At 52.0% G+C, this 24,485-nt stretch overlaps 1 protein-coding gene across 8 annotated transcripts in view; it reads left to right on the top strand.

The window, feature by feature from the left end:
- LOC140489423 (RNA binding protein fox-1 homolog 2-like) overlaps positions 1-24,485 on the top strand; it is a 370,713-nt gene that overhangs the window by 116,348 nt on the left and 229,880 nt on the right. For 6 of the 8 annotated variants that reach the window (XR_011963127.1, XR_011963128.1, XM_072588965.1 and 3 more), the window contains one exon: positions 1,569-1,616. The exons of the other annotated variants lie outside the window; for them this stretch is intronic. Coding sequence is in view for 4 of the 6 variants with exons in the window: in XM_072588965.1 (XP_072445066.1) it covers positions 1,569-1,616 (48 nt within the window). In the remaining 2 variants the exon portion in view is untranslated. The remainder of the gene's footprint in view (positions 1-1,568; positions 1,617-24,485) is intronic. 8 annotated transcript variants of the gene reach the window in all.

The raw sequence follows: 24,485 nt of genomic DNA, 5'->3' as shown, positions 1-24,485 counted from the left end.
GCAGAGTAGCACCAAGCCTGTTGTGTGGAGATTGGGCTCTGGTTAGTCACATGGTTGGAACAAGTTACATTCATAAGGTCTCCTTGAGGTTTCCGGTGATCAGTGTGCATCATTGGAGGAAATAACGGAGAGATTAAATGAATTTAATAGCAGTAGCTGTAATAGTCTGCACAGACAATACAAGAATGAAGGAAGATATATTATTACAGGAGTCTTAGAATCTTACATGGCACAAGAAAATAGATTATCCTTTTGCAACTCTGCAAACTCTCTGAAAAAGACAAACATTCTGCTTTGCCTATTTTGTTTCTCTTTTTCCCACTTAGTGTTACAAATGTGCTGTGTACTGAGTTTCAACAATTTTATTTCTGATGCTCACCTCTTTTAGAGTTTTATCATTTCATGTTTGATTTCTCTACTTATTTATTTTCCTTCCAAAATATGTCTTGAGCTTTTCACTGTTAAATTTTCTTTTTGCTTAATGTTAAAATAATGATTTGCTTTATGAATATTGGTCCTTGTATATTGATGTATAATAACCTTTGTACAAAAAAAATGACTGTTTTGATCTGACCACTTGCAATTTCAGCAAACTAACTGTTTCCATGCTGTACATCTCTATGACTACGACTCTATAACTTTTGTGCAATTGCACAGTTTCAGTGCCGAATCTACTTCAGACTTCTGCCACTTTATCAGAAATTGTCTCCAATGTAGTTACGGTTTACACCACTAGATGCTGCAGTAAGTAATGAGAACATGTCCCGAGAAAAGAAAAACCCTTTTCTAAATGCAGCATCAGAGTTGTTAAAATGGAGGCAAAATAAACATCTGATTGCTGTAGATACAAAAGTTGACAAATTTATATCAAATTATGATGTAATTTAAGGCTGAAAAGGTTTAAGGCTACGTTGGACTTTGTAATAGAGATGATCATTATGAGCATTGAGGTTATAAATTCTATTCTGGGTAAGACGCAAGCTGAATTTTAAAATAGCAGAATATGTTTCACATTTCAGAGCTGCATCATTGAAAATCCTGGGTATTTATAGCAGTAACTGATTTTCACTTTGAGGCTGGTGGAAGCATTCACCTTCTTAGCTGCTGTAAAAGGCTTTTGTTGTTAGACTTCAAGAAAAAAAATCTGTGTATCCAAATTAGGTTCCTCTGTAAACATGTGCTTAAATGTTCAGACTTGAACTGGATGTAAACAGCTTTATTTTTCTGAACCACATATGACTGTATAGTGATTTAAGAAAGTTGTATAGCATTCCATTCCGTTTTTAAAAAACTTCACAATGAATCCATTTCATATAGAATGCTACTTAGCTGGGTTTCAAATTATACTTTATTTTAAAAGAGATGTATTCTTAAACTCAAGTACTTTTATGCATGTAATAGCCTACCAATCCTTAGTACCAGAAACTATTTAATGCCTATGGAACCATGGCTCTCCATAAAAGCAAAGAGCACATCAATCAACAAGTTTTTAAAATTTGCACGAGTGATTTACAAAATGTAAGGTACCATAGGATCATGTTATGAAGCTGTTGTGTTCTTTTCCTTAGGATTCAACATTGGAGTTCAAAGATTGTGTAGAGCGGACTGACCTCATGGTAAGAGAGTCTCCTGTTTCTGCTTGGCAGTGTTGCTTTGGTTGTCGATAAATAGATGTCCACATCTATTCCACATGTTTAAAGATGAAGTGTCAACTTCAAGGTTTCTTTTATCATCGGACATCAGATTGTGTGTGTACTTTTCAGTCTTTGGTGTTGATAAGTGAGATTTATAATGCATGGATGTTATAAAGTAACTGAGTTAATATCTTCAAACCAGCTACTAAAAATGGTCCATCAGTGAAAATCTTTTAAAGTAACTTCTTCACCTCTTAAAAACATTTGATTTGTTGTCAGTGTTAACATTGATTTAATTGTATGAAGAGACTACCACTTATTTATGGAACAAAAACTGATACCGAAAGGCCATTGATTGTTTTGCTAATGACACTGGTGTCTATTTCCAGCATTTTTAATTTGATACATAAATACACAGCTTCTAACACCTGACACTTGTCAATCACTTATATTTGCAATCATATGCAATTTTAAAAAAAGCTGATGAAAATAATTTATAAATTTCCTGATGTTTAATTCTGAGCAACCCATAATGTGAATGGGATTTCACATGCTATACATTTCATCAAAAGCATTGCAGGAAGTCCTGTGTAAAATGTTGGAAATTAGCATTGTCTTGTACTCGTGTTTGTGTTGGCTGTTCATTGGAGCTCTGCTTCAACACATTGTCCTGTTCTGCATTATCTTGTATCCCTTTCAAATCTTTATCCAGTTCTCTTTTATGTTATGGTGATTTCTGCCTCAATTGCCACTTGTAGGAAGGAACTCTATGTTGTGATGATCCACTTCATTCCTCTAATCAGCTTTGCTATTGATTCATTAAACAGTGGAAATAATTCACTGTTTACTCACTCAAAAGTTTGTAAAATTTTGGAAACCTCCGATGAAATCTACCTAATTTTTCTTGCAACACAAAGAGCTCTCATTTTTTCTTTGAGATTTTCTTCATATTCTTCATTCTGGGCACCTTATTTAGGAAAGGATGTATGTTGCCTTATCTAGATGCAGAATTGCAACACAGAATTGTAAGGATGATACCAGGAATGAGGAATTTTAATTCTAAGGAAAGATGAGAGAAGTTGGACTTATTTTTCTTGGATGAGAGAAGAGGCCACATTATTGAGGTGTCCAAAATTATGAACAATTTTGACAGGGCAAAGTAGGATATTCTATTTCCACTGTTTGGTATGTTGGTAACTAAGGGTAACAATTTCAAGATTGCCAACATGATAGCTCAGAGTAAAATGAGAAACTCCTTTACTCTGTGTTAGAATTTGGAATGCGCTGCCTGGTAAAATGGTGGAGGCAGATTCCATTAGGCAGAGCTCAATGTATTTTTGGAAGTGATAAATTTAGAGGGCTATGGAGATTGGGACGAACTGGCTAGCTCGTTCATGAGCTGGTACAAATGTCATCCCGGTCCCCCCTCAGTCGAAGCAAAACGCTCAGAGACATAGTATAGTTTTACCTCCTTCATCTTTAATCCAGGCCATGGGGGCGAGAGAACAATCGCCCATGTACACAGTGACATGAGTTCACAGTCTTCTCTGGAAGAGCAGTTTCTTAATGAATTACATAGTCATTTTATAGGGAGGAGCATTCAGATAAGGCAACCTACATATTGATCAGGTGATTGTTACAATCAGTAGGTTTCACTAGGAGATTAAGCCATCTGTTGTTACACAATGAATACCCTTGCCTCCAGCACCCTCTTGTTAACTATAAGTTCTTATCTGATCTGAGTCATACTCAGCTGAACATCTTGTTTCACAAAACTCAGAACTTAACTCTTTCTCTGCCTGCTTGTACCCTATACACATTCTCATTCCCTCCTTTATTCATTTCATGATAACCAATGACATTACCAGCTTTCCTAAGACTCTGACAGCCAGCATCCAAGCAAATAATTGACACACAGCATTCAATGATTATAACAACAAACGTTACTAGTCTGTTGCAGTAAATAGTTTGAAGAATCCTCCCATATGGAAAAAAAATTCACCAGTAAAGTTTCTAAATCTACAGTCCTTAGTGACCACTCCATTCCCTCCAAGTTAAGTGGAAACGAGCCAGTTCTCCAAAATCTCCTTCAGCAAGGTCCAACCTGAAAATTAAGTTCAGTCTGTTCTTGCATCACTCCTCGGAGAAATGTGATTCCTTGGATAAGGGCAGTTAAATACTTAATAACACTGACCCTTCCAGAGATGCTTCAGATGGAGGATACCAGCGCAGCTGAGTGTGCAGTGCAGCACAGTGTGGGTGAACACAGCATTCGTTGCTGCTTCTACTTCCGCTCTGCTGTCAAATGTAACAAAGCCAATGAGCTGTTTTGATGTTAGCTTGATCAGTGAACCTTCATATCCCTTAAATAGCTAAAAGAGGTAAAGCTCACGTGGTTTAATGTCCGTGGGAAGGCCACTGACAAAAAACAAAGAGACCACCTCTTCACTGTTGCTAGCTTCTTCTCTTCTTGTGCTCATGACTGGGGAGCTGATTGAATCTGTTGGATCAGTTTGTGGCAGGGTGGGCAGTGGTCCGTGGTCCGAAGCTGTGCTTTACCTCTGAATGGAAAATCTCTAGAGCAGATGTTAGCTGCTGAAAGTATCTTTGCATTTCCTCCCTCATTACTTCCTTGCCAAAGTGGTTGTCAGTATGAAGACAGTCACACATTTAACTACACTAAATTGTGTCTGCCTATTTCAATATTCTCAGTCATCTTGAAGTCTGTTATTCTGTTCGCTATTTATGACACCAGGTGTAATGCACTCCATAAACTTCTAAATTGCACTGCCTAAACAATTCAGTCAGTTATAAGCAACAGTTAATGGTCCTAAAATCAAACCCTTGAGTACTTCATTAAGGTTATTCAAAAATTATTTTCCTTAAACAAATTGATACTTGGCTAATATGAAACCTATCAGGAAAAATATTTCAAAAGTCTGGAAAAGCAAGAAACCAACAATGTTTCCTGTGCTTTAGCAATTGAAGAGGCAGTTTCAGGTCAGTATTAAATATCAAATATTCGTGGGAAACAAATGTGAAATATTTTAAAATATGTTCTTCAAATGAAGCTTCCCAAATAAAACAGTCAGAATTACAGTGGCAACTTTGGTAGCGATCAACGTTCTTTGAATTTGCAATATGAAGGGGGTCATTGAAGTCTTAACAATAATTAACAAAATCTAAACAGCTCAACCTCCATTCTAATATTTTCTAAAATCTTAACAAAACATCGAACTCAAAATGCACTCTTTTTGTAAACTATTTGCATTAAAAACATAGCAGCAAAGATATTTTAATACATACTCTCATCTGGCTAAAGCATGACAACTGACCTAACTTTTTTTAAACAGACATTGTAGAATTTCAAATAAATCAGGGGCCCATGGCACTCAATCAATTTGTTTTAAGGTTACAAGTTTGATCATTTTTAAGAGGACATAATGTTGTACAATTTCTATGTTAAAAACAAAATCTGCCTCGTTACATAGCCCACAAAACACATTGAATTAAGAGCAGAAAATGTGTTGATGGAAAAGCGCAGCAGGTCAGGCAGCATCCAAGGAACAGGAGAATCAACGTTTTGGGCATGAACCCTTCCATCATGTCCGAAGCGTCGACTCTCCTGCTCCTTGGATGCTGCCTGACTGCTGCACTTTTCCAGCAACACATTTTCAGCTCTGATCTCCAGCATCTGCAGTCCTCACTTTCACATTGAATGAAGACCCTAATTCAAGCAAGGCCAAGCAGTTACTTAGAGTCATAGGGATGTACAGCATGGAAACAGACCCTTCGGTCCAACCTGTCCACGCCGACCAGATATCCCAACCTAATCTAGTCCCACCTGCCAACACCCAGCCCATATCCCTCCAAACCCTCCTATTCATATACCCATCCAAATGCCTCTTAAATGTTGCAATTGTACCAGCCTCCACCACATCCTCTGGCAGCTCATTCCATACACGTACCACCCTCTATGTGAAAAAGTTGCCCCTTAGGTCTCTTTTATATCTTTCCCCTCTCACCATAAACCTTTGCCCTCTAGTTCTGGACTCCCCAACCCCAGGGAAAAGACTTGCCTATTTATCCTATCCATGCCCCTCAATTTTGTAAACCTCTATAAGGTCACCTCTCAACCTCCTTTGCTCCAGGGAAAACAGCCCCAGCTTGTTCAGCCTCTCCCTATAGCTAAAATCCTCCAACCCTGGCAACATCCTTGTAAATCTTTTCTGAACCCTTTCAAGTTTCACAACATCTTTCTGATAAGGAGGAGACCAGAATTGCACGTAATATTCCAACAGTGGCCTAACCAATGTCCTGTACAGCCGCAACATGACCTCCCAACTCCTGTACTCAATACTCTGACCAATAAAGGGAAGCATACCAAATGCCGCCTTCACGATCCTGTCTACCTGCAACTCCACTTTCAAGGAGCTATGAACCTGCACTCCAAGGTCTCTTTGTTCAGCAACACTCCCTAGGACCTTACCACTTAAAAGGATTCTCTGAGTCAGTATTTCAACAAAACCTTTTAAAAAAACGCTCTCAGCATGACATAGTTTATGTTGAAACTTTCCTTTTTCAACTCAAGTATTAGTACATCCTTAATTTCAATGTTTCTCACTTTTGTTTTTCTCATCCTCTCATTGAAATTGCATTTATGAAAAGAGAAAGGCCTCGCAGCAGACCACATGGTGCCACAGTCCAAGCCACACTCTTCCCCCAGAACAAAGACTCAGCCTCAATTTCACCACAAAGGACTTTAACCCCTTTCTCATTTTACTCTTCCCGGGGGCTTGAACCCCACTTAAACACAGAGAACTCAAACCCTAGCACCGCACTGAGGATTAGAACTTCACTTATACCCACCCAATAGACTCGAACCCCATTACTGTGCAGAGGACTTGAACCTCAATCAAACCCAATCAGGGGATTTAAACCCCAGTACCACGCAGAGGACTCTAACCTCAAACACAAACCCCCCCTCCACCCCTACCCAGTGGGCTCTAACCCCAGTACTGCTTAGAGGACACGAACCTCAATTACACCCCCCACCCACACCCCAGGGGTCTCGAACCCCAGTATTGCACAGAGGACTTGAACCTCAATCACACCCCCTCCCCTCAATGCAGCGCAGAGGATGCAAACCTCTGCCTGCCAGCGTGCTTGCAAAATTGTGTCCCTCAGCTGAACTAATTACTGTTTGAGGAGTCCGTAGAATAGAGTGTGATCGAGTGAAGGGGCCATTTCCAACACACAGGAATGTCGAGAGGGACCAAGGTTTAAAATCTTACCTAGCGGGCTCATACGTCTTGAGACCCCGATGTTCTGGGCGGCCGCTGACACCGTCTGATCGTAACGATCTGTTTGGATCCTGCCGACTACGCCAATATTGTCATCCTGCCTTCCCCCTCCCCTTCTCTTCTCTTGCTTTTCTCTCTTGCTCTTCTCTCATCCCAACACTCTCCCAGGCTCTGTGCCTTCCCCTCTTGTTCTTGCACTCTCTTGTACTCTCCCTCCCATTCTTTCCCCTCCCCCTTTTTGTGTCTCACTCTCACTCACTTTTCTTCTCCTCCTCCTCCTCCTCCTCTTTGTCTCTCTTTCTCTATTTTGCGCTCTTGTGCACTCTCACTCTCCCACCGCGCTCTTTCTGTCTCTCTGTCTCTCACCATCCTCCCTTCCCCACCCCAATCCCTTGCTCTTGCTTGCTGGATCTTCTTTCTGCCGCCCACCCACCCTCCCCAATGCCACCCACGCTCTCTGTCTCACTCCCCATTCCCCCCGTCCCCGCTTTTTCTGTATCGCTCTCGCTCCTTTTCTCATCCCTACTCCTGCACTCTTGTCCTCGCGCTCTTGCTTTTCCTCTCTTTCCCTCGCTCTCGCTCTCTCATGCTTGTGCTCACTCTCTTCTCACTCTCGCTTTCGCGCTCCACCCACAACCACTGTCTTTCTTGCCCCCTTCACGTGCTCTTGCTATCTCTTGTGCTCACCTTCTCTCACTCTCTCTCTCTCTCTCTCTCTCTGTCTCTCTTTCAACCCCCCACCCATCCCCAGCACACTCTGTTTTTCTCTCTCTCTCTCTCTTCACCACCCTGCTCTTGCTAGCTCTTTCTCTCTCCTGCTAGTTCCATCCTGCGCTTGCTCCGTCCCACGATTGTGCTGGCTGTCTTCCCCCAGTGCGTGCTCTCTTTCCCCCCCCACCCAGTGCGCGCGCGCTCTTCCCCCCCCCCCAGTACGCGCGCTCTCTCCCCCCCAATGCGCGCTCTCTCTCTTCCCACCCCCCCAGTGCGCGCTCTCTCTCCCCCCCCCCCCGTGCGTGCACTCTCTCTCTCTCTCCCCAGTGCGCGCACTCTCTCTTCCCGCGCATGCTGTCTGCCCCCCCCCGCACTCTCTGTCTGCCCCCCCCCCCGCCTGCGCCCCCTCGCCCCGCCCGCGCCCCCTCGCCCCGCCCGCGCCCCCTCGCCCCGCCCGCGCCCCCTCGCCCCGCCCGCGCCCCCTCGCCCCGCCCGCGCCCCCTCGCCCCGCCTGCGCCCCCTCGCCCCCGCCCGCGCCCCCTCGCCCCGCCCGCGCCCCGCCCGCGCCCCCTCGCCCCGCCCGCGCCCCCTCGCCCCGCCCGCGCCCCCTCGCCCCGCCCGCGCCCCCTCGCCCCGCCCGCGCCCCCCTCGCCCCGCCCGCGCCCCCTCGCCCCGCCCGCGCCCCCTCGCCCCGCCCGCGCCCCCTCGCCCCGCCCGCGCCCCCTCGCCCCGCCCGCGCCCCCTCGCCCCGCCCGCGCCCCCTCGCCCCGCCTGCGCCCCCTCGCCCCGCCCGCGCCCCCTCGCCCCGCCCGCGCCCCGCCCGCGCCCCCTCGCCCCGCCCGCGCCCCCTCGCCCCGCCCGCGCCCCCTCGCCCCGCCCGCGCCCCCTCGCCCCGCCCGCGCCCCCTCGCCCCGCCCGCGCCCCCTCGCCCCGCCCGCGCCCCCTCGCCCCGCCCGCGCCCCCTCGCCCCGCCCGCGCCCCCTCGCCCCGCCCGCGCCCCCTCGCCCCGCCCGCGCCCCCTCGCCCCGCCCGCGCCCCCTCGCCCCGCCCGCGCCCGCCCGCGCCCCCTCGCCCCGCCCGCGCCCCCTCGCCCCGCCCGCGCCCCCTCGCCCCCCTCCCGCGCGCGCCCCCTCGCCCCCCCCCCTCCCGCGCGCGTCCCCTCGCCCCCCCTCCCGCGCGCGCCCCCTCGCCCCCCCCTCCCGCGCGCGCCCCTTCGCCCCCCCCCTCCCGCGCGCGCCCCCTCGCCCCCCCTCCCGCGCGCGCGCGCGCCCCCTCGCCCCTACGTGCGCCCCTTCGCCCCCCCCCTCCCGCGCTCGCGCTCGCCCTCGCCCCCCCTCCCGCCCGCTCGCCCTCACCCCCCCCTCCCGCCCGCGCCCCCTCGCCCCCCCCTCGCTCGCTCCCCCCCTTGCCCCCGTCCCGCGCGTGCCCCGCGCACGCCCCCCGCGTCGCCCCCCACTCCCGCGCGCGCCCCCTCGACCCCCCTCCCGCGTGCCCCCTCGCCCCCGCCCCTTCCGCGCGTTCGCTCTCTACTCCCCTCCCGCGCGCTCTGGCTCTCGGTCTTGCTCTCTCTCACTCTCTTGCACTCCCCCTTGCCCGACCTCACCTGTACACTCTTGTTCGCTCTTGCCCTTGCCCTCCCTATCCCCCTTGCCCTCCCTATCCCCCTTGCTCTTGTTTGCTTATGCTTGGGCTTGCTCTCTTTCGCACTTGTGCTCGCTGTCTTTCTCCCACTCTTGATCTCATTTGTTCTTGGCCTCGCGCTCTTTCTGTTGCTCTTGCGTGCTCTTCTTATTTCTCTCTCTCCCCACCCACCCCCCCGGCTCTGGCATCCCCCCTTTCCCTCATGCTCTTTCCCACGTTCTGAACACCCTCCAGCTCCTTCTCTTCTCTCCTCTCCCCCACCCCCCCCCCAGCTCTGTCTGTCTCCTCCACTGTTCTTCTGCGTTCGCTCTCTTTTTCCTTCTCTTTTTCTCTCTCCCTGTCTGTGTGTGTGTGTGTCTCTGTCTCTCTCCCCTCCCCCCCCCCCCATCCACCCCCACCCTCCCTGCTCTGTGTCTCTTTTTCTTCTCTCTCTCTGTGCCTCCACCACCACCACCTCTGCTCTATCTATCTCTCTCTCTCTCTCTCTCTTTCATGATATGTGTAACCTCCTGTAATATTGATACTCTCAGTTTCCCATCTGTTACTTTGAGATGCTTCTAATACTAGGGCTACTTGTTACTAAGTAAAGTTTGAAATGATGCAGTGATAGAGGAGTTAATTTGAGGCTTATTTTAATATGTGACTTTAAATACAGCTCCACCAATTATCTTCCACCATCTGGTAATTGAGTCTATTTGGCTGTGTGGGTAGGGAAAGCAAGCTTGGTTCGCACTGAAAACTCTACTTGGGGAGCAGGGAATGCTATCAGTTTACTGTAGCTTTGTAGATAATTGGATTCACAGGCTACAGATGGACAAGTGAGCCATTGGGGATGAAATGAACAGAAATTGCTTCATTGTGCATGTTTGCCAAGTAGAATCAGGATCTATATTCTGAAGTTCTTTTTTGAGAGTAATGTAGATATCTCTCCCTAGTGTTTAGCTGTGCTGTCAGTATGTACGGAGAGAGGGGGAGGGGAAGGGGAAGGGGAAGGGAAGGGAAGGGAAGGGAGCTTTCCATTTCAGCAGTAGGAACACTGATTGGTGGCAGTAAGGCAATGCTCAGCCTTCTGTTTTACTCGAGTCCGGTAGCTCCCAGATCAAATCTTCAGAGGCTTGATGGATTAAGTATCTGCACGTTGTTGACAAACGTTCATAGGGAATAACACTTGTTGACACTGACAGATAAAATTGTGATGTTCCAAGGTCACGGTAAACCTCGAGTCTCCCTGTGCCATATCTAATTTGAATAATTGCATGCAAGCATGTTGAATTAGGTAATCTGTCTGCTGGCATCAGAATCATTGTGCCAACAGTCATGCATAGTACCTTGCCTCTTGGTCCATCGTAACTTGACTGACATTGTTCCAGGTCAGTAAGGATGTAGTCTCTGCTTACAGTTGGCATTTGCACAGAACGGAAGGATTTCACTGAGAGTGAATAATTGACATTACTGGATTCAGCTCTTCATAATTTGTCAAGCTCCCTTTATGGAGGATTACTATTCTGTGTCAGATTCTGCCTTTTGCATGTTCATCTTGCAGTTTGAATACATGGATAGCCTGCAGAGTTGAATAAATGTTCATCCCTTTTGGAATAATTAAAACATTGTTTGGTGATGGAGGGTTTCTCCTGCGAAGTGGTCTAATAATGCTCTGTCAGACTACAAAGGGATTTGTCAGCCTAATATCAGAAAGCTGTTTTCCCACTCCTCGGTTCCAGCAAGACTACAGCAGGCCTAGTGTGCAGAGTATCTCTAAAACGAGACACTCTCTTTTCTGAATTCCCTTACCTCTTGCCTAAACTTTCATAGATGGATAAAAGTATGAGGGGTATAGACAAGAGGAAACCGTTTCCCTTAATGGCGGGATCAGTGAGCAGTGGACGTAGGAAGGGGCAGGAGGTTTGAAGGGGATATGATGAAGAAGCTTATTTTTAACCCAGAATGTGTTTGGAGCCTGGACCTCCCTTAGCGGTGGTGGTAGAGGGAGAAATCGCCATAAACATGTAAGAATTTAGACAGGTATTTGTGATGCTAGGGCCTACAAGGGTATGCAATAAATGTTGGAAAATGCTATTGGAGTTATCTACTAGTTGTTTTTGTCTGGTGCAGACTTGCTGGGGTTTTTCTGTGTTATACACCTCCACAATTTTGGGTCTACCTATGGTGCTTAGACTGCAGCAGTTCAAGGAAGCAACTCACCCCCACCTTTGAATCGGCAATAGATGTTGGCCCAGCCATTGGCGGGCTCTTCCATGACTGAAAAAAAATTAAGGAATCCAGCCTGGAACCATGTCACCTATGTAGCTTATAAGGTTTCACGTATAGGGATACTGAAAATTGAGGGTACCATGCTTCGGGGAAAGTGCAGGAGTATCACACTGATGCTGTATTAAGCTCTACAGTTTAGGAAGGAAGCTTTATCAAAGCTGGAGTGCATATTCCCAACTTTCCCTCTACTGCAATAGAAATATTAACAAATGCGTAATGGGGCTTTTTTTCATTCGTGCAATGCAGATTCCAGTGCTTATTCCTAAAATTGTTTCTAATTGTGAAAAGGTGGCAGAATGAATACAGCAGTGCTGGTGTCAGTTCAGTGGTCTATAATAATTTTAAATATATCTAGTTGAACCTGAGCAAGATAAACTTGTTCAAAGAATTAATTTTGAGGTTAATTCACATGGACTTTGGCAGTAAGTACAAACTGGCCCTATAAGACAGTATTCAGATAGTTGTTTTGAAGGAAAAGTGAATGGGTCATATAGATAGGACTGTTCGGGTAAGTGCCAATCTGAGTTGAATAGCCTGTTTGTAGATTCTAATTGCCATTTTGCTTTAAGGATAATAATTTCGGAGATTAGAGGCAAAATGTTTGAATTTGTCACACTAACCGCTGGTGTTTGTTTCCAAATCCAGGTCAGTTCAAACAGAGTTAAACGCCAGCGGTTAGTGTGACAAATTCAAATGTTCAAACAGAAATGCATCCTCAAATGGCATGAAAGTATAATTTCATGAATTGTGAAGAAAATAAATGATTGCAAAGGAATCATGAAATATAAATACAGGCTGACTACCGTATTTGTGGGTTCAGTTTCCACATTTTCAGTTATCCGCAGTTTGCTGCGGCCTGAAAATATTACAGGAAACATTCCAGAACTGGGGGTTGCCTGGAGAGTAAGTTTCCCTTTTAAACGAATGAGTTTGTGACTGTCCGCGGTTTTGGGCTCCCACGGTAGGTTTTGGAATGTATCCCCCGCGGGTATGGGGTGGGGTCTACTATATTTACAAAGTTCCAATACAGCTTGGCAGCATACTGGCGACATTGCCAATGGGAGATTCTGTTCAATTTTGCCATCCAAAATTAAGTAAGGATGCACAAATCTTCGAATGAGTCGTAGAATGAGTCTAGAAACAAACCATGGTGAAGTGAATTTTTGGCATTGACCTAAGCCTGGGATCAAAGGCCAGTGAGTCTGACAATAGTGGTGGGTAAGTTGCTGAAGGGGATTCTGAGAGATATGATTTATGTGCATTTGGAGATTTAGGACTAATGAGGGATAGTTAGCATGGTTTTGTGCATGGGAAATCGTGTCTCTCAAATTTGATTGAAGTTTTTGAGGACATAACCAAAAAGATTGAGGGTAGAATGGTGCACGTCTACACAGACTTTAGTTAAAGCCTTTAACAACATTCTGAATGGTAGATTGGTTAGTAAAGTTACATCACGTGGGATGAGGAGAGTTTCCCAATTGGATATAAAGTTGGCTTGATGGTAGGAGACAGAGGGTGATGTTGAAGGGCTTTTTTTTGGACGAGAGGCCTGTGAGCAGCAGTGTTCCACATGGATCGATGCTGGGTCCATTGTTATTTGTCATTTATGTAAATGATTTGGATGACAATCTTGGAGGCATAGAGTCATGGCTCTGAAAAGAGGCTCTTCAGCCCACCATGTCTACTCTGAGCAAGAAAAACCAAGCGACACTAAATCCATTTATCTGTGCTTTGTCAATAGCCTTGTATAGGAGAAAGTGAGGACTGCAGATGCTGGAGATCAGAGCTAAAAATGTGTTGCTGGAAAAGTGCAGCAGGTCAGGCAGCATCCAAGGAGCAGGAGAATCGATGTTTCGGGCATAAGCCCTTCTTCAGGAAACAATAGCCTTGTATACTCTGGCATTTTAAGTGCTCATTCCAGACCTACTTAAATGCTGCGATACTACCTGCTTTCACCACACATGGCAGGCAACATGTTCCTTCATCTACCATCGTCTGGAAGAAAAACCTTTTTCTCAGATCACCTCCAAACCAATTGCTCCTCACATTAAATGTAAGCACTTTGATCTGGTAAGCAAGTTTGAGGGTGACACCAAAATTGGTGGGACAGTTGACAGTGAAGAAGGTTATTTAAGATTACAAAGGTATCTTGATCAATTGGACCAGTGGGCTGAGTGGCAGATGGAGTTTAATTTGGATAATCGTGAGATGTTGCATTTTGGTAAAATAAATAAGGGCATGACTTAAACTTAATGGTAGGGCCCTGGGTGGTATTGTTAAACAGAGATACCTAAGAGTACAGGTAAATAGTTCTTTGAAATTTATGTCACAGTAGACAGGGTGGTTAAGAAGGCATTTAGTATGCTTGCCTTCATTGTTCAGGTCATTGAATATAGGAAATAAAAAATGAAAGTGCTGCGGATGCTGTAAATCAAAGACAGAATTTGCTGGGAGAGCTCAGTAGGTCTGGCAGCATCTGTGAAGAGAAATCAGAGTGAATGTTTCAAGCCTGGTGACCTTTTTCTCAAATTGAGTGTAGGAGGTGGGACGTCATGTTGAGGTTGTACAGGATATTGGTGAGGTGACTTTTGGAGTATTGTGTACAGTTCTGGTCACCGTGCTCTAGGAAGGATATTATTAAATTGGAAAGGGTTTAGAAAAGATTTACCAGGATATTATCAGGACTCGAAGGTTTGAGTTATAAGACGAGGCTGGATAGACTGGGACTTTTCTCTCTGGAGCAGAGGAGGCTGAAGGGTCTTCTGAGAGAGGTTTACAAAATTCTGAAGGGTATAGATAAGGTGAGTAGCAAAGGTCTTTTCCCTCCGGTAGGGGAGTTCAAAACTAGGGAGTGTAATTTTACAGTGAGGGGAGAAGAATTTAAAAGGAATTTGAATGGGCAACTTTTTGTATGTGGAAGGAGCTGCCAGAGGAAGTAGTAGGTGCAGGTACAGTTACAGCATTTAAAAGATACTTGGATAGATGTATGAATAGAAAAGGTTGAGAGGGATATGGGCCAAATGGGGCAGGTTTAGTTGGGGAAATCGGGTTGGCACGGACAAGTTGGACCGAAAGGTTTGTTTCCGAGCTGTATGGCTCTATGGCACAGACTCAATAAGCTGAAGGACCTTTTTTTTTTCTGGTGAGATTGATCTCTATGACTGACAGAACGAAGTTTCTTTAAAAAAAAAAGTGGCAAGTATGCTCAGTTATGACATGATATATAAAATTAAAATATTTGGCAGTGGAAGAGCACCTCTTTCTTCAAGAAGGGGAATCCTGAACAAGAGAGACAACATGATGCTCTTGTAACAATGGGTGATTGCCAAGTTTCAGCATCTCCTGGTCTGTGTGTGTATTGGTGGGGGGGGGGGGGGGGCGAAGGGAGTGGGGATATTGGTATCTGTCTGTGTGGGACTGTCTCTGTATATGGGGTGTATGGTGTGTGTGTCTGTGCTCTGTGGGGGGTGTATGGTGTGGGTGTGGTCTGTGTGTGTATTGTGTGGATGGTTATGGGGGGTGGGGGTGTGTGTATGGGGAGTGTGTGGTGGGGGTGTGTGTATGGGGAGTGTGTGGGTGGGATGAGTGTATGGGGAGTGTGTGGGTGGGGTGTGTGTATGGGGAGTGTGTGAGGGTTGTGTGTGAGCATGGGGGGGTGTGGGGTTGTGTGTGTGTGGGGGTGTGTGGGGGTTGTGTGGGTGTGGGGGTTGTGTGTGTGTGTATGGGGGGGGTGTGGGGGTTGTGTGTGTGTGTGTTGTGTGTGTGTGTATGGGGGTGTGTGGGGGTTATGGGGGGTGTGCGGGGGTTGTGTGTGTGTGTGTATGGGGGGTTGTGTGGGTATGGGGGTGTGTGGGGGTTGTGTGTGAGTGTGTGGGGGGTGTGGGGGTTGTGTGTGAGTGTGTGGGGGGTGTGGGGGTTGTGTGTGTATGGGGGGTGTGTGGGGGTTGTGTGTGTATGGGGGGTGTGTGGGGGTTGTGTGTGTATGGGGGGGTGTGTGGGGGTTGTGTGTGTATGGGGGGTGTGTGGGGGTTGTGTGTGTATGGGGGGTGTGTGTGTGTGTGTATGGGGGGTGTGTGTGTGTGTATATGGGGGGTGTGTGGGGGTTGTGTGTGTGTATATGGGGGGTGTGTGGGGGTTGTGTGTGTGTGTATGGGGGGTGTGGGGGTTGTGTGTGTGTGGGGGTTGTGTGTGTGTGTATGGGGGTGTGTGGGGGTTGTGTGTGTGTGTATGGGGGGGTGTGGGGGTTGTGTGTGTATGGGGGGTGTGTGGGGGTTGTGTGGGTATGGGGGGTGTGGGGGTTGTGTGTGTGTATATGGGGGGTGTGTGGGGGTTGTGTGTGTGTGTGTATATGGGGGGTGTGTGGGGGTTGTGTGTGTGTGTATGGGGGTGTGTAGGGGTTGTGTGTGTGTGTATGGGGGGTGTGTAGGGGTTGTGTGTGTGTGTATGGGGGGGGTGTGGGGGTTGTGTGTGTATGGGGGGGGTGTGGGGGTTGTGTGTGTGTGTGTATGGGGGGGTGTGGGGGTTGTGTGTGTATGGGGGGGTGTGGGGGTTGTGTGTGTATGGGGGGTGTGTGGGGGTTGTGTGTGTGTGTATGGGGAGGGTGTGGGGGTTGTGTATGTGTGTGTATGGGGAGGGTGTGGGGGTTGTGTGTGTGTGTATGGGGAGGGTGTGGGGGTTGTGTGTGTGTGTATGGGGAGGGTGTGGGGGTTGTGTGTGTGTGTATGGGGGAGGGTGTGGGGGTTGTGTGTGTGTGTATGGGGGGGGTGTGTAGGGGTTGTGTGTGTGTGTATGGGGGGTGTGGGGGGTTGTGTGTGTGTATGGGGGGGTGGGGGGGGTTGTGTGTGTGTGTATGGGGGGGGTGTGGGGGTTGTGTGTGTGTGTATGGGGGGGGTGTGGGGGGTGTGTGTGGGGGTTGTGTGTGTATGGGGGGGTGTGTGGGGGTTGTGTGTGTATGGGGGGTGTGGGGGTTGTGTGTGTATGGGGGGTGTGGGGGGTTGTGTGTGTGTATATGGGGGGTGTGTGGGGGTTGTGTGTGTGTGTGTGTATATGGGGGGTGTGTGGGGGTTGTGTGTGTGTGTGTATATGGGGGGGGGTGTGGGGGTTGTGTGTGTGTGTATGGGGGGGGTGTGGGGGTTGTGTGTGTGGTGTATGGGGGGGGTGTGGGGGTTGTGTGTGTGTGTATGGGGGGGTGTGGGGGGTTGTGTGTGTGTGTATGGGGGGGGTGTGGGGGTTGTGTGTGTGTGTATGGGGGGGTGTGGGGGGGTTGTGTGTGTGTGTATGGGGGGGGTGTGGGGGGTGTGTGTGTGTGTATGGGGGGGTGTGGGGGTTGTGTGTGTGTGTATGGGGGCTGTGTGGGGGGTTGTGTGTGTGTGTATGGGGGCTGTGTGGGGGGTGTGTGTGTGTGTATGGGGGCTGTGTGGGGGGTTGTGTGTGTGTGTATGGGGGCTGTGTGGGGGTTGTGTGTGTGTGTATGGGGGGTGTGTGGGGGTTGTGTGTGTGTATATGGGGGGTGTGTGGGGGGTTGTGTGTGTGTATATGGGGGGTGTGTGGGGGTTGTGTGTGTGTATATGGGGGGTGTGTGGGGGTTGTGTGTGTGTATATGGGGGGTGTGTGGGGGTTGTGTGTGTGTGTATGGGGGGTGTGTGGGGGTTGTGTGTGTGTGTGTGTATGGGGGGTGTGTGGGGGTTGTGTGTGTGTGTATGGGGGGTGTGTGGGGGTTGTGTGTGTGTATGGGGAGGGTGTGGGTGGGGTGTGTGTATGGGGAGTGTGTGAGGGTTGTGTGTGAGATGGGGGGGTGTGGGGTTGTGTGTGTGTGGGGGTTGTGTGGGTGTGGGGGTTGTGTGTGTGTGTGGGGGGTGTGTGGGGGGTTGTGTGTGTGTTGTGTGTGTGTGTATGGGGGGTGTGTGGGGGTATGGGGGGTGTGGGGGGTTGTGTGTGTGTGTATGGGGGGTGTGTGGGGGGTGTGTGTGTATATGGGGGGGTGTGTGGGGGTTGTGGGTGTGTGTGTGTGTATGGGGGGTATGTAGGGGTGTGTGGGTGTGTGTATGGGGGGTGTGGGGGTTGTGTGTGTGTGTGTATGGGGGGTGTGGGGGTTGTGTGTGTGTGTGTATGGGGGGGTGTGGGGGTTGTGTGTGTGGGTATGGGGGGGGGTGTGGGGGTTGTGTGTGTGTGTATGGGGGGTGTGTGGGGGTTGTGTGTGTGTGTATGGGGGGTGTGGGGGGCTTGTGTGTGTGTGTGTGTGTGTGTATGGGGGGTGTGTGGGGGTCTGTGTGTGTGTGTGTATGGGGGGTGTGTGGGGGTTGTGTGTGTGTGTATGGGGGGTGTGTGGGGGTTGTGTGTGTGTGTGTGTGTATGGGGGGTGTGGGGGGTGTGTGTGTGTGTATGGGGGGGGTGTGGGGGTTGTGTGTGTATGGGGGGGGGTGTGGGGGTTGTGTGTGTGTGTATGGGGGGGTGTGGGGGTTGTGTGTGTATGGGGGGTGTGTGGGGGTTGGTGTGTGTGTATGGGGGGGGTGTGGGGGTTGGTGTGTGTGTATGGGGAGGGTGTGGGGGGTTGTGTGTGTGGTGTATGGGGAGGGTGTGGGGGTTGTGTGTGTGAGTGTATGGGGGGGGGTGTGGGGGTTGTGTGGTGTGTGTATGGGGAGGGTGTGGGGGGTGTGGGTGTGTGTTGGGGGGGGTGTGGGGGGTGGTGTGTGTGTGTATGGGGGAGGGTGTGGGGGTTGTGTGTGTGTATGGGGAGGGTGTGGGGGGGTTGTGTGTGTGTATGGGGAGGGTGTGGGGGTTGTGTGGTGTGTGTATGGGGAGGGTGTGGGGGTTGTGTGTGGGTGTATGGGGGGTGTGTGGGGGGTGGTGGGTGTGTGTATGGGGGGTGTGTGTGTGTGTGTGTATGGGGGGTGTGTGTGTGTGTGTGTATGGGGGGTTGTGGGTGTGTGTATGGGGGTGTGTGGGGGGTTGTGGTGTGTGTGTGGGGGGTGTGTAGGGGTTGTGTGTGTGTGTGTGGGGGGTGTGTGGGGGTTGTGTGTGTGTGTATGGGGGGGGGTGTGGGGGGTGTGTGTGTTGGGGGGGGGTGTGGGGGGTGTGTGTGTGTGTGGGGGGGGGGGTGTGGGGGTTGTGTGTGTGTGTGGGGGGGGGGGTGGGGGGGTGGGGGTGTGTGTGTGGGGGGGGGGGTGGGGGGGTGTGGGTGGGTGTATGGGGGGTGTGGGGGGGGTGTGGTGGGTGTATGGGAGGGTGTGGGGTGGGGGGTGTGTGTATGAGCATGGGGGGGGGTGTGGGGTTGTGTGTGTGTGGGGGGGGGTTGTGTGGGTGTGGGGGTTGTGTGTGTGTGTGTGGGGGGGGGTGTGGGGGGTTGTGTGTGTGTTGTGTGTGTGGTGTTGTGTGTGTGTGTATGGGGGTGTGTAGGGGGTATGGGGGGGTGTGGGGGGGTTGTGTGTGTGTGTGTATGGGGGGTGTGTGGGTATGGGGGTGTGTGGGGGGTTGTTGTGAGTGTGTGGGGGGGGTGTGGGGGGTTGTGTGTGTATGGGGGGTGTGTGGGGGTTGTGTGTGTATGGGGGGTGTATGGGGGGGTGTGTGGGGGGTGTGTGTGTATGGGGGGTGTGTGGGGGTTGTGTGTGGTATGGGGGGGTGTGTGGGGGTTGTGTGTGTATGGGGGGGTGTGGGGGGGGTGTGTGTGTATGGGGGGGTGTGTGGGGGTTGTGTGTGTATGGGGGGGTGTGTGGGGGTTGTGTGTGTATGGGGGGGTGTGTGGGGGTTGTGTGTGTATGGGGGGGGTGTGTGGGGGGTTGTGTGTGTATGGGGGGGTGTGTGGGGGTTGTGTGTGTATGGGGGGTGTGTGGGGGTTGTGTGTGTATGGGGGGTGTGTGGGGGTTGTGGTGTGTATGGGGGGGTGTGTGGGGGTGTGTGGGTATGGGGGGTGTGTGGGGGTTGTGTGTGTATGGGGGGGTGTGGGGGTTGTGTGTGTATGGGGGGTGTGTGGGGGTTGTGTGTGTATGGGGGGTGTGTGGGGGTTGGGGTGTGTATGGGGGGTGTGTGGGGGTTGTGTGTGTATGGGGGGTGTGTGGGGTGGTGTGTGTGTATGGGGGGTGTGTGGGGTTGTGGTGTGTATGGGGGGGTGTGTGGGGTTGGTGTGGTGTATTGGGGTGTGTGTGGGGGTTGTGTGTGTGTGTGTGGGTATGGGGGGTGTGTGGGGGTTGTGTGTGTGTGTATATGGGGGGTGTGTGGGGGTTGTGTGTGTGTGTATGGGGGGTGTGTGGGGTTGTGTGTGTGTGTATGGGGGGGTGTGGGGGTTGTGTGTGTGTGTGGGGGGGGGTGTGGGGGTTGTGTGTGTGGTGTGTGGGGGGGGTGTGGGGGTGTGTGTGTATGGGGGGTGGTGTGGGGGTTGTGTGTGTGTGTATGGGGGGGTGTGGGGGTTGTGTGTGTGTGTGTATGGGGGGGGTGTGGGGGTTGTGTGTGTGTGTATGGGGGGGGTGTGGGGGTTGTGTGTGTGTGTGGGTGGGGTGGGGGGGTGTGGGGGTGTGGGTGTGTGGTGTTGGGGGGGTGTGGGGGGTGTGTGTGTGTATGGGGGGTGTGTAGGGGTGTGTGTGTGTGTATGGGGGTGTGTGTAGGGGTGTTGTGTGTGTGTATGGGGGGGTGTGGGGGGTTGTGTATGGGGGGTGTGTGGGGGTTGTGTGTGTATGGGGGGGTGTGTGGGGGTTGTGTGGGTATGGGGGGTGTGTGGGGGGTGTGTGTGTGTGGGGGGGGTGTGGGGTTGTGGGTGTGTGGTGTGGGGTGGGTGTGGGGGGTTGTGGGTGTGTGTGTGTATGGGGGGTGTGTGGGGGTTGTGTGTGTGTGTGTATGGGGGGTGTGTAGGGGTGTGTGTGTGTGTATGGGGGTGTGGGGGTTGTGTGTGTATGGGGGGTGTGGGGGTTGTGTGGTGGTATGGGGGGGGTGTGGGGGTTGTGTGTGTATGGGGGGGTGTGGGGGTTGTGTGGGTGTGTATGGGGGGGTGTGGGGGTTGGTGTGTGTATGGGGGGGTGTGGGGGTTGTGTGTGTATGGGGGTGTGTGGGGGTTGTGGGTGTATGGGGGGGTGTGGGGGTTGTGTGTGTATGGGGGTGTGGGGGTGTGTGTGTGTATGGGGGGTGTGGGGGTTGTGTGTGTGTTATGGGGGGTGTGTGGGGGGTTGTGTGTGTGTGTGTATGGGGGGTGTGTGGGGGTTGTGTGTGTGTGTATGGGGGGGTGTGTGGGGGTTGTGTGTGTGTGTATGGGGGTGTGTGGGGGTTGTGTGTGTGTGTATGGGGGGGGGTGTGGGGGTTGTGTGTGTGTGTATGGGGGGGGTGTGGGGGTTGTGTGTGTGTATGGGGGGTGTGTGGGGGTTGTGTGTGTATGGGGGGTGTGTGGGGGTTGTGTGTGTATGGGGGGTGTGTGGGGTTGTGTGTGTGTGTATGGGGTGTGTGTGGGGGTTGTGTGTGTGTGTATGGGGGGTGTGTGGGGGTGTGTGTGTGTGTGTATGGGGGTGTGTGGGGTTGTGTGTGTGTGTATGGGGGGGTGTGGGGGTTGTGTGTGTATGGGGGTGTGTGGGGGTTGTGTGTGTGTGTATGGGGGGGTGTGGGGGTTGTGTGTGTGTGTATGGGGGGGGTGTGGGGGTTGTGTGTGTATGGGGGGGTGTGGGGGTTTGTGTGTGTATGGGGGGGTGTGGGGGGTTGTGTGTGTATGGGGGGGTGTGGGGGTTGTGTGTGTATGGGGTGTGGGGGGTTGTGTGGTGTATGGGGGGTGTGTGGGGGTTGTGTGTGTATGGGGGGTGTGGGGGTTGTGTGTGTGTATGGGGGGGTGTGTGGGGGTTGTGTGTGTGTGTGTGTGTATGGGGGGTGTGTGGGGTTGTGTGTGTGTGTATGGGGGGGTGTGGGGGTTGTGTATGTGTGTATGGGGGGGTGTGGGGGTTGTGTTGTGTGTGTATGGGGGGGTGTGGGGGTTGTGTGTGTGTGTATGGGGAGGGGTGTGGGGGTTGTGTGTGTGTGTATGGGGAGGGTGTGGGGGGTTGTGTGTGTGTGTATGGGGAGGGGTGTGGGGGGGTGTGTGTGTGTATGGGGGGTGTGTAGGGGTGTGTGTGTGTGTATGGGGGGGGTGTGTGGGGGTTGTGTGTGTGTGTATGGGGGGGTGTGGGGGTTGTGTGTGTGTGTGTATGGGGGGGTGTGGGGGTGTGTGTGTGTGTATGGGGAGGGTGTGGGGGTGTGTGTGTGTGTATGGGGAGGGTGTGGGGGGTGTGGGTGTGTGTGTATGGGGGGTGTGTGGGGGTTGTGTGTGTGTGTATGGGGGGGGTGTGGGGGTTGTGTGTGTGTGTATGGGGGGGGTGTGGGGGTTGTGTGTGTGTGTATGGGGGGGGTGTGGGGGTTGTGTGTGGTGTGTATGGGGGGGTGTGGGGGTTGTGTGTGTGTGTATGGGGGGTGTGTGGGGGTTGTGTGTGTGTGGGGGTATGGGGGGTGTGTGTGTGGTGTGTGTGGGGGTGTGGGGGTGTGTGTGTGGGGGTGTGGGGTGTGTGTGGGGTGTGGGGTGTGTGTGGGGGGTGTGGGGGTGTGTGTGTGGTATGGGGGGTGTGGGGTGTGGTTGTGTGTGTGTGGGGGTGGGTGTGGGGTTGTGTGTGTGTATGGGGGTGTGTGTGGGGTGTGTGTGTGTGTATGGGGGGTGTGTGGGGGTGTGTGTGTGTGTATGGGGGGGTGTGGGGGTGTGTGTGTGTATGGGGGTGTGTGGGGGTTGTGTGTGTATGGGGGGTGTGTGGGTTGTGTGTGTGTGTATGGGGGGTGTGTGGGGGTTGTGTGTGTGTGTATTGGGGGGTGTGTGGGGGTTGTGTGTGTGTGTGTATGGGGGGGTGTGGGGGTTGTGTGTGTGTGTATGGGGGGTGTGGGGGTTGTGTGTGTATGGGGGGTGTGGGGGTTGTGTGTGTGTGTATGGGGGGGTGTGGGGGTTGTGTGTGTGTGTATGGGGGGTGTGTAGGGGGTTGTGTGTGTGTGTATGGGGGGTGTGTGGGGTTGTGTGTGTGTATGGGGGGGTGTGGGGGTTGTGTGTGTGTATGGGGGGGTGTGGGGTTGTGTGTGTGTGTATGGGGGGTGTGGGGGTTGTGTGTGTGTGTATGGGGGGGTGTGGGGGTTGTGTGTGGTATGGGGGGTGTGGGGGTGTGTGTGTGTATGGGGGGGTGTGGGGGTTGTGTGTGTGTATGGGGGGGTGTGGGGGTTGTGTGTGTGTGGTATGGGGGGGTGTGGGGGTTGTGTGTGTGTGTATGGGGGGTGTGTGGGGTTGTGTGTGTGTGTATGGGGGGGTGTGGGGGGTTGTGTGGTGTATGGGGGGTGTGTGGGGGTTGTGTGTGTGTGTATGGGGGGGTGTGGGGGTTGTGTGTGTGTGTATGGGGAGGGTGTGGGGGTTGTGTGTGTGTATGGGGGGGTGTGGGGGTTGTGTGTGTGTGTATGGGGGGGTGTGGGGGTTGTGTGTGTGTGTATGGGGGGGTGTGGGGGTTGTGTGTGTGTGTATGGGGGGGTGTGGGGGTTGTGTGTGTATGGGGGGTGTGGGGGTGTGTGTGTGTATGGGGGGGTGTGGGGGTTGTGTGTGTGTATGGGGGGTGTGGGGTTGTGTGTGTGTGTATGGGGGGGTGTGGGGGTTGTGTGTGTGTGTATGGGGGGGTGTGGGGGTTGTGTGTGTGTGTATGGGGGGTGTGTGGGGTGTGTGTGTGTGTATGGGGGTGTGTGGGGGTTGTGTGTGTGTGTATGGGGGGGTGTGGGGGTTGTGTGTGTGTGTATGGGGGGTGTGGGGGTTGTGTGTGTGTGTATGGGGGGTGTGTGGGGGTTGTGTGTGTGTGTATGGGGGGGTGTGGGGGTTGTGTGTGTGTATGGGGGGTGTGTGGGGGTTGTGTGTGTGTGTATGGGGGTGGTGTGGGGGGTTGTGTGTGTGTGTATGGGGGGGTGTGGGGGTTGTGTGTGTGTGTATGGGGGGTGTGGGGGTTGTGTGTGTGTGTATGGGGGGGTGTGGGGGTTGTGTGTGTGTGTATGGGGGGGTGTGTGGGGGTGTGTGTGTGTGTATGGGGGGTGTGTGGGGGTGTGTGTGTGTGTGTATGGGGGGGTGTGGGGGTTGTGTGTGTGTGTATGGGGAGGGTGTGGGGGTTGTGTGTGTGTGTATGGGGGGGTGTGGGGGTTGTGTGTGTGTGTATGGGGAGGGTGTGGGGGTTGTGTGTGTGTGTATGGGGGGGTGTGGGGGTGTGTGTGTGTGTATGGGGGGGTGTGGGGGTTGTGTGTGTGTGTATGGGGGGTGTGGGGGTTGTGTGTGTGTGTATGGGGGGGTGTGGGGGTTGTGTGTGTGTGTATGGGGGGGTGTGGGGGTTGTGTGTGTGTGTATGGGGGTGTGTGGGGGTTGTGTGTGTGTGTATGGGGGTGTGTGGGGGTTGTGTGTGTGTATGGGGGGTGTGGGGGTTGTGTGTGTGTGTATGGGGGGTGTGTGGGGGTTGTGTGTGTGTGTGTATGGGGGGTGTGTGGGGTTGTGGTGTGTGTATGGGGGGTGTGTGGGGTTGTGTGTGTGTGTATGGGGGGGTGTGGGGGTTGTGTGTGTGTGGTGGTGTGGGGGTGTGTGTGTTGGGGGTTGTGGGGTGTGTGTGTATGGGGGGGTGTGGGGGTTGTGTGTGTGTGTATGGGGGGGTGTGGGGGTTGTGTGTGTATGGGGGGTGTGTGGGGGTTGTGTGTGTGTGGTATGGGGGGTGTGTGGGGGTTGTGTGTGTGTGTGTATGGGGGGGTGTGGGGGTTGTGTGTGTGTGTATGGGGGGGTGTGGGGGTTGTGTGTGTGTGTATGGGGGGTGTGGGTTGTGTGGGGTGTGTGTGTGTATGGGGGTGGTGTGGGGTGTGTGTGTGTATGGGGGGTGTGGGGGGTTGTGTGTGTGTGTATGGGGGAGGGTGTGGGGGTTGTGTGTGTGTGTATGGG

Source organism: Chiloscyllium punctatum, chromosome 18 (assembly GCF_047496795.1).
Source record: "Chiloscyllium punctatum isolate Juve2018m chromosome 18, sChiPun1.3, whole genome shotgun sequence".
In the NCBI taxonomy this organism is placed as follows: domain Eukaryota; kingdom Metazoa; phylum Chordata; class Chondrichthyes; order Orectolobiformes; family Hemiscylliidae; genus Chiloscyllium; species Chiloscyllium punctatum.
This window is presented reverse-complemented; position numbering and strand designations above follow the sequence as displayed.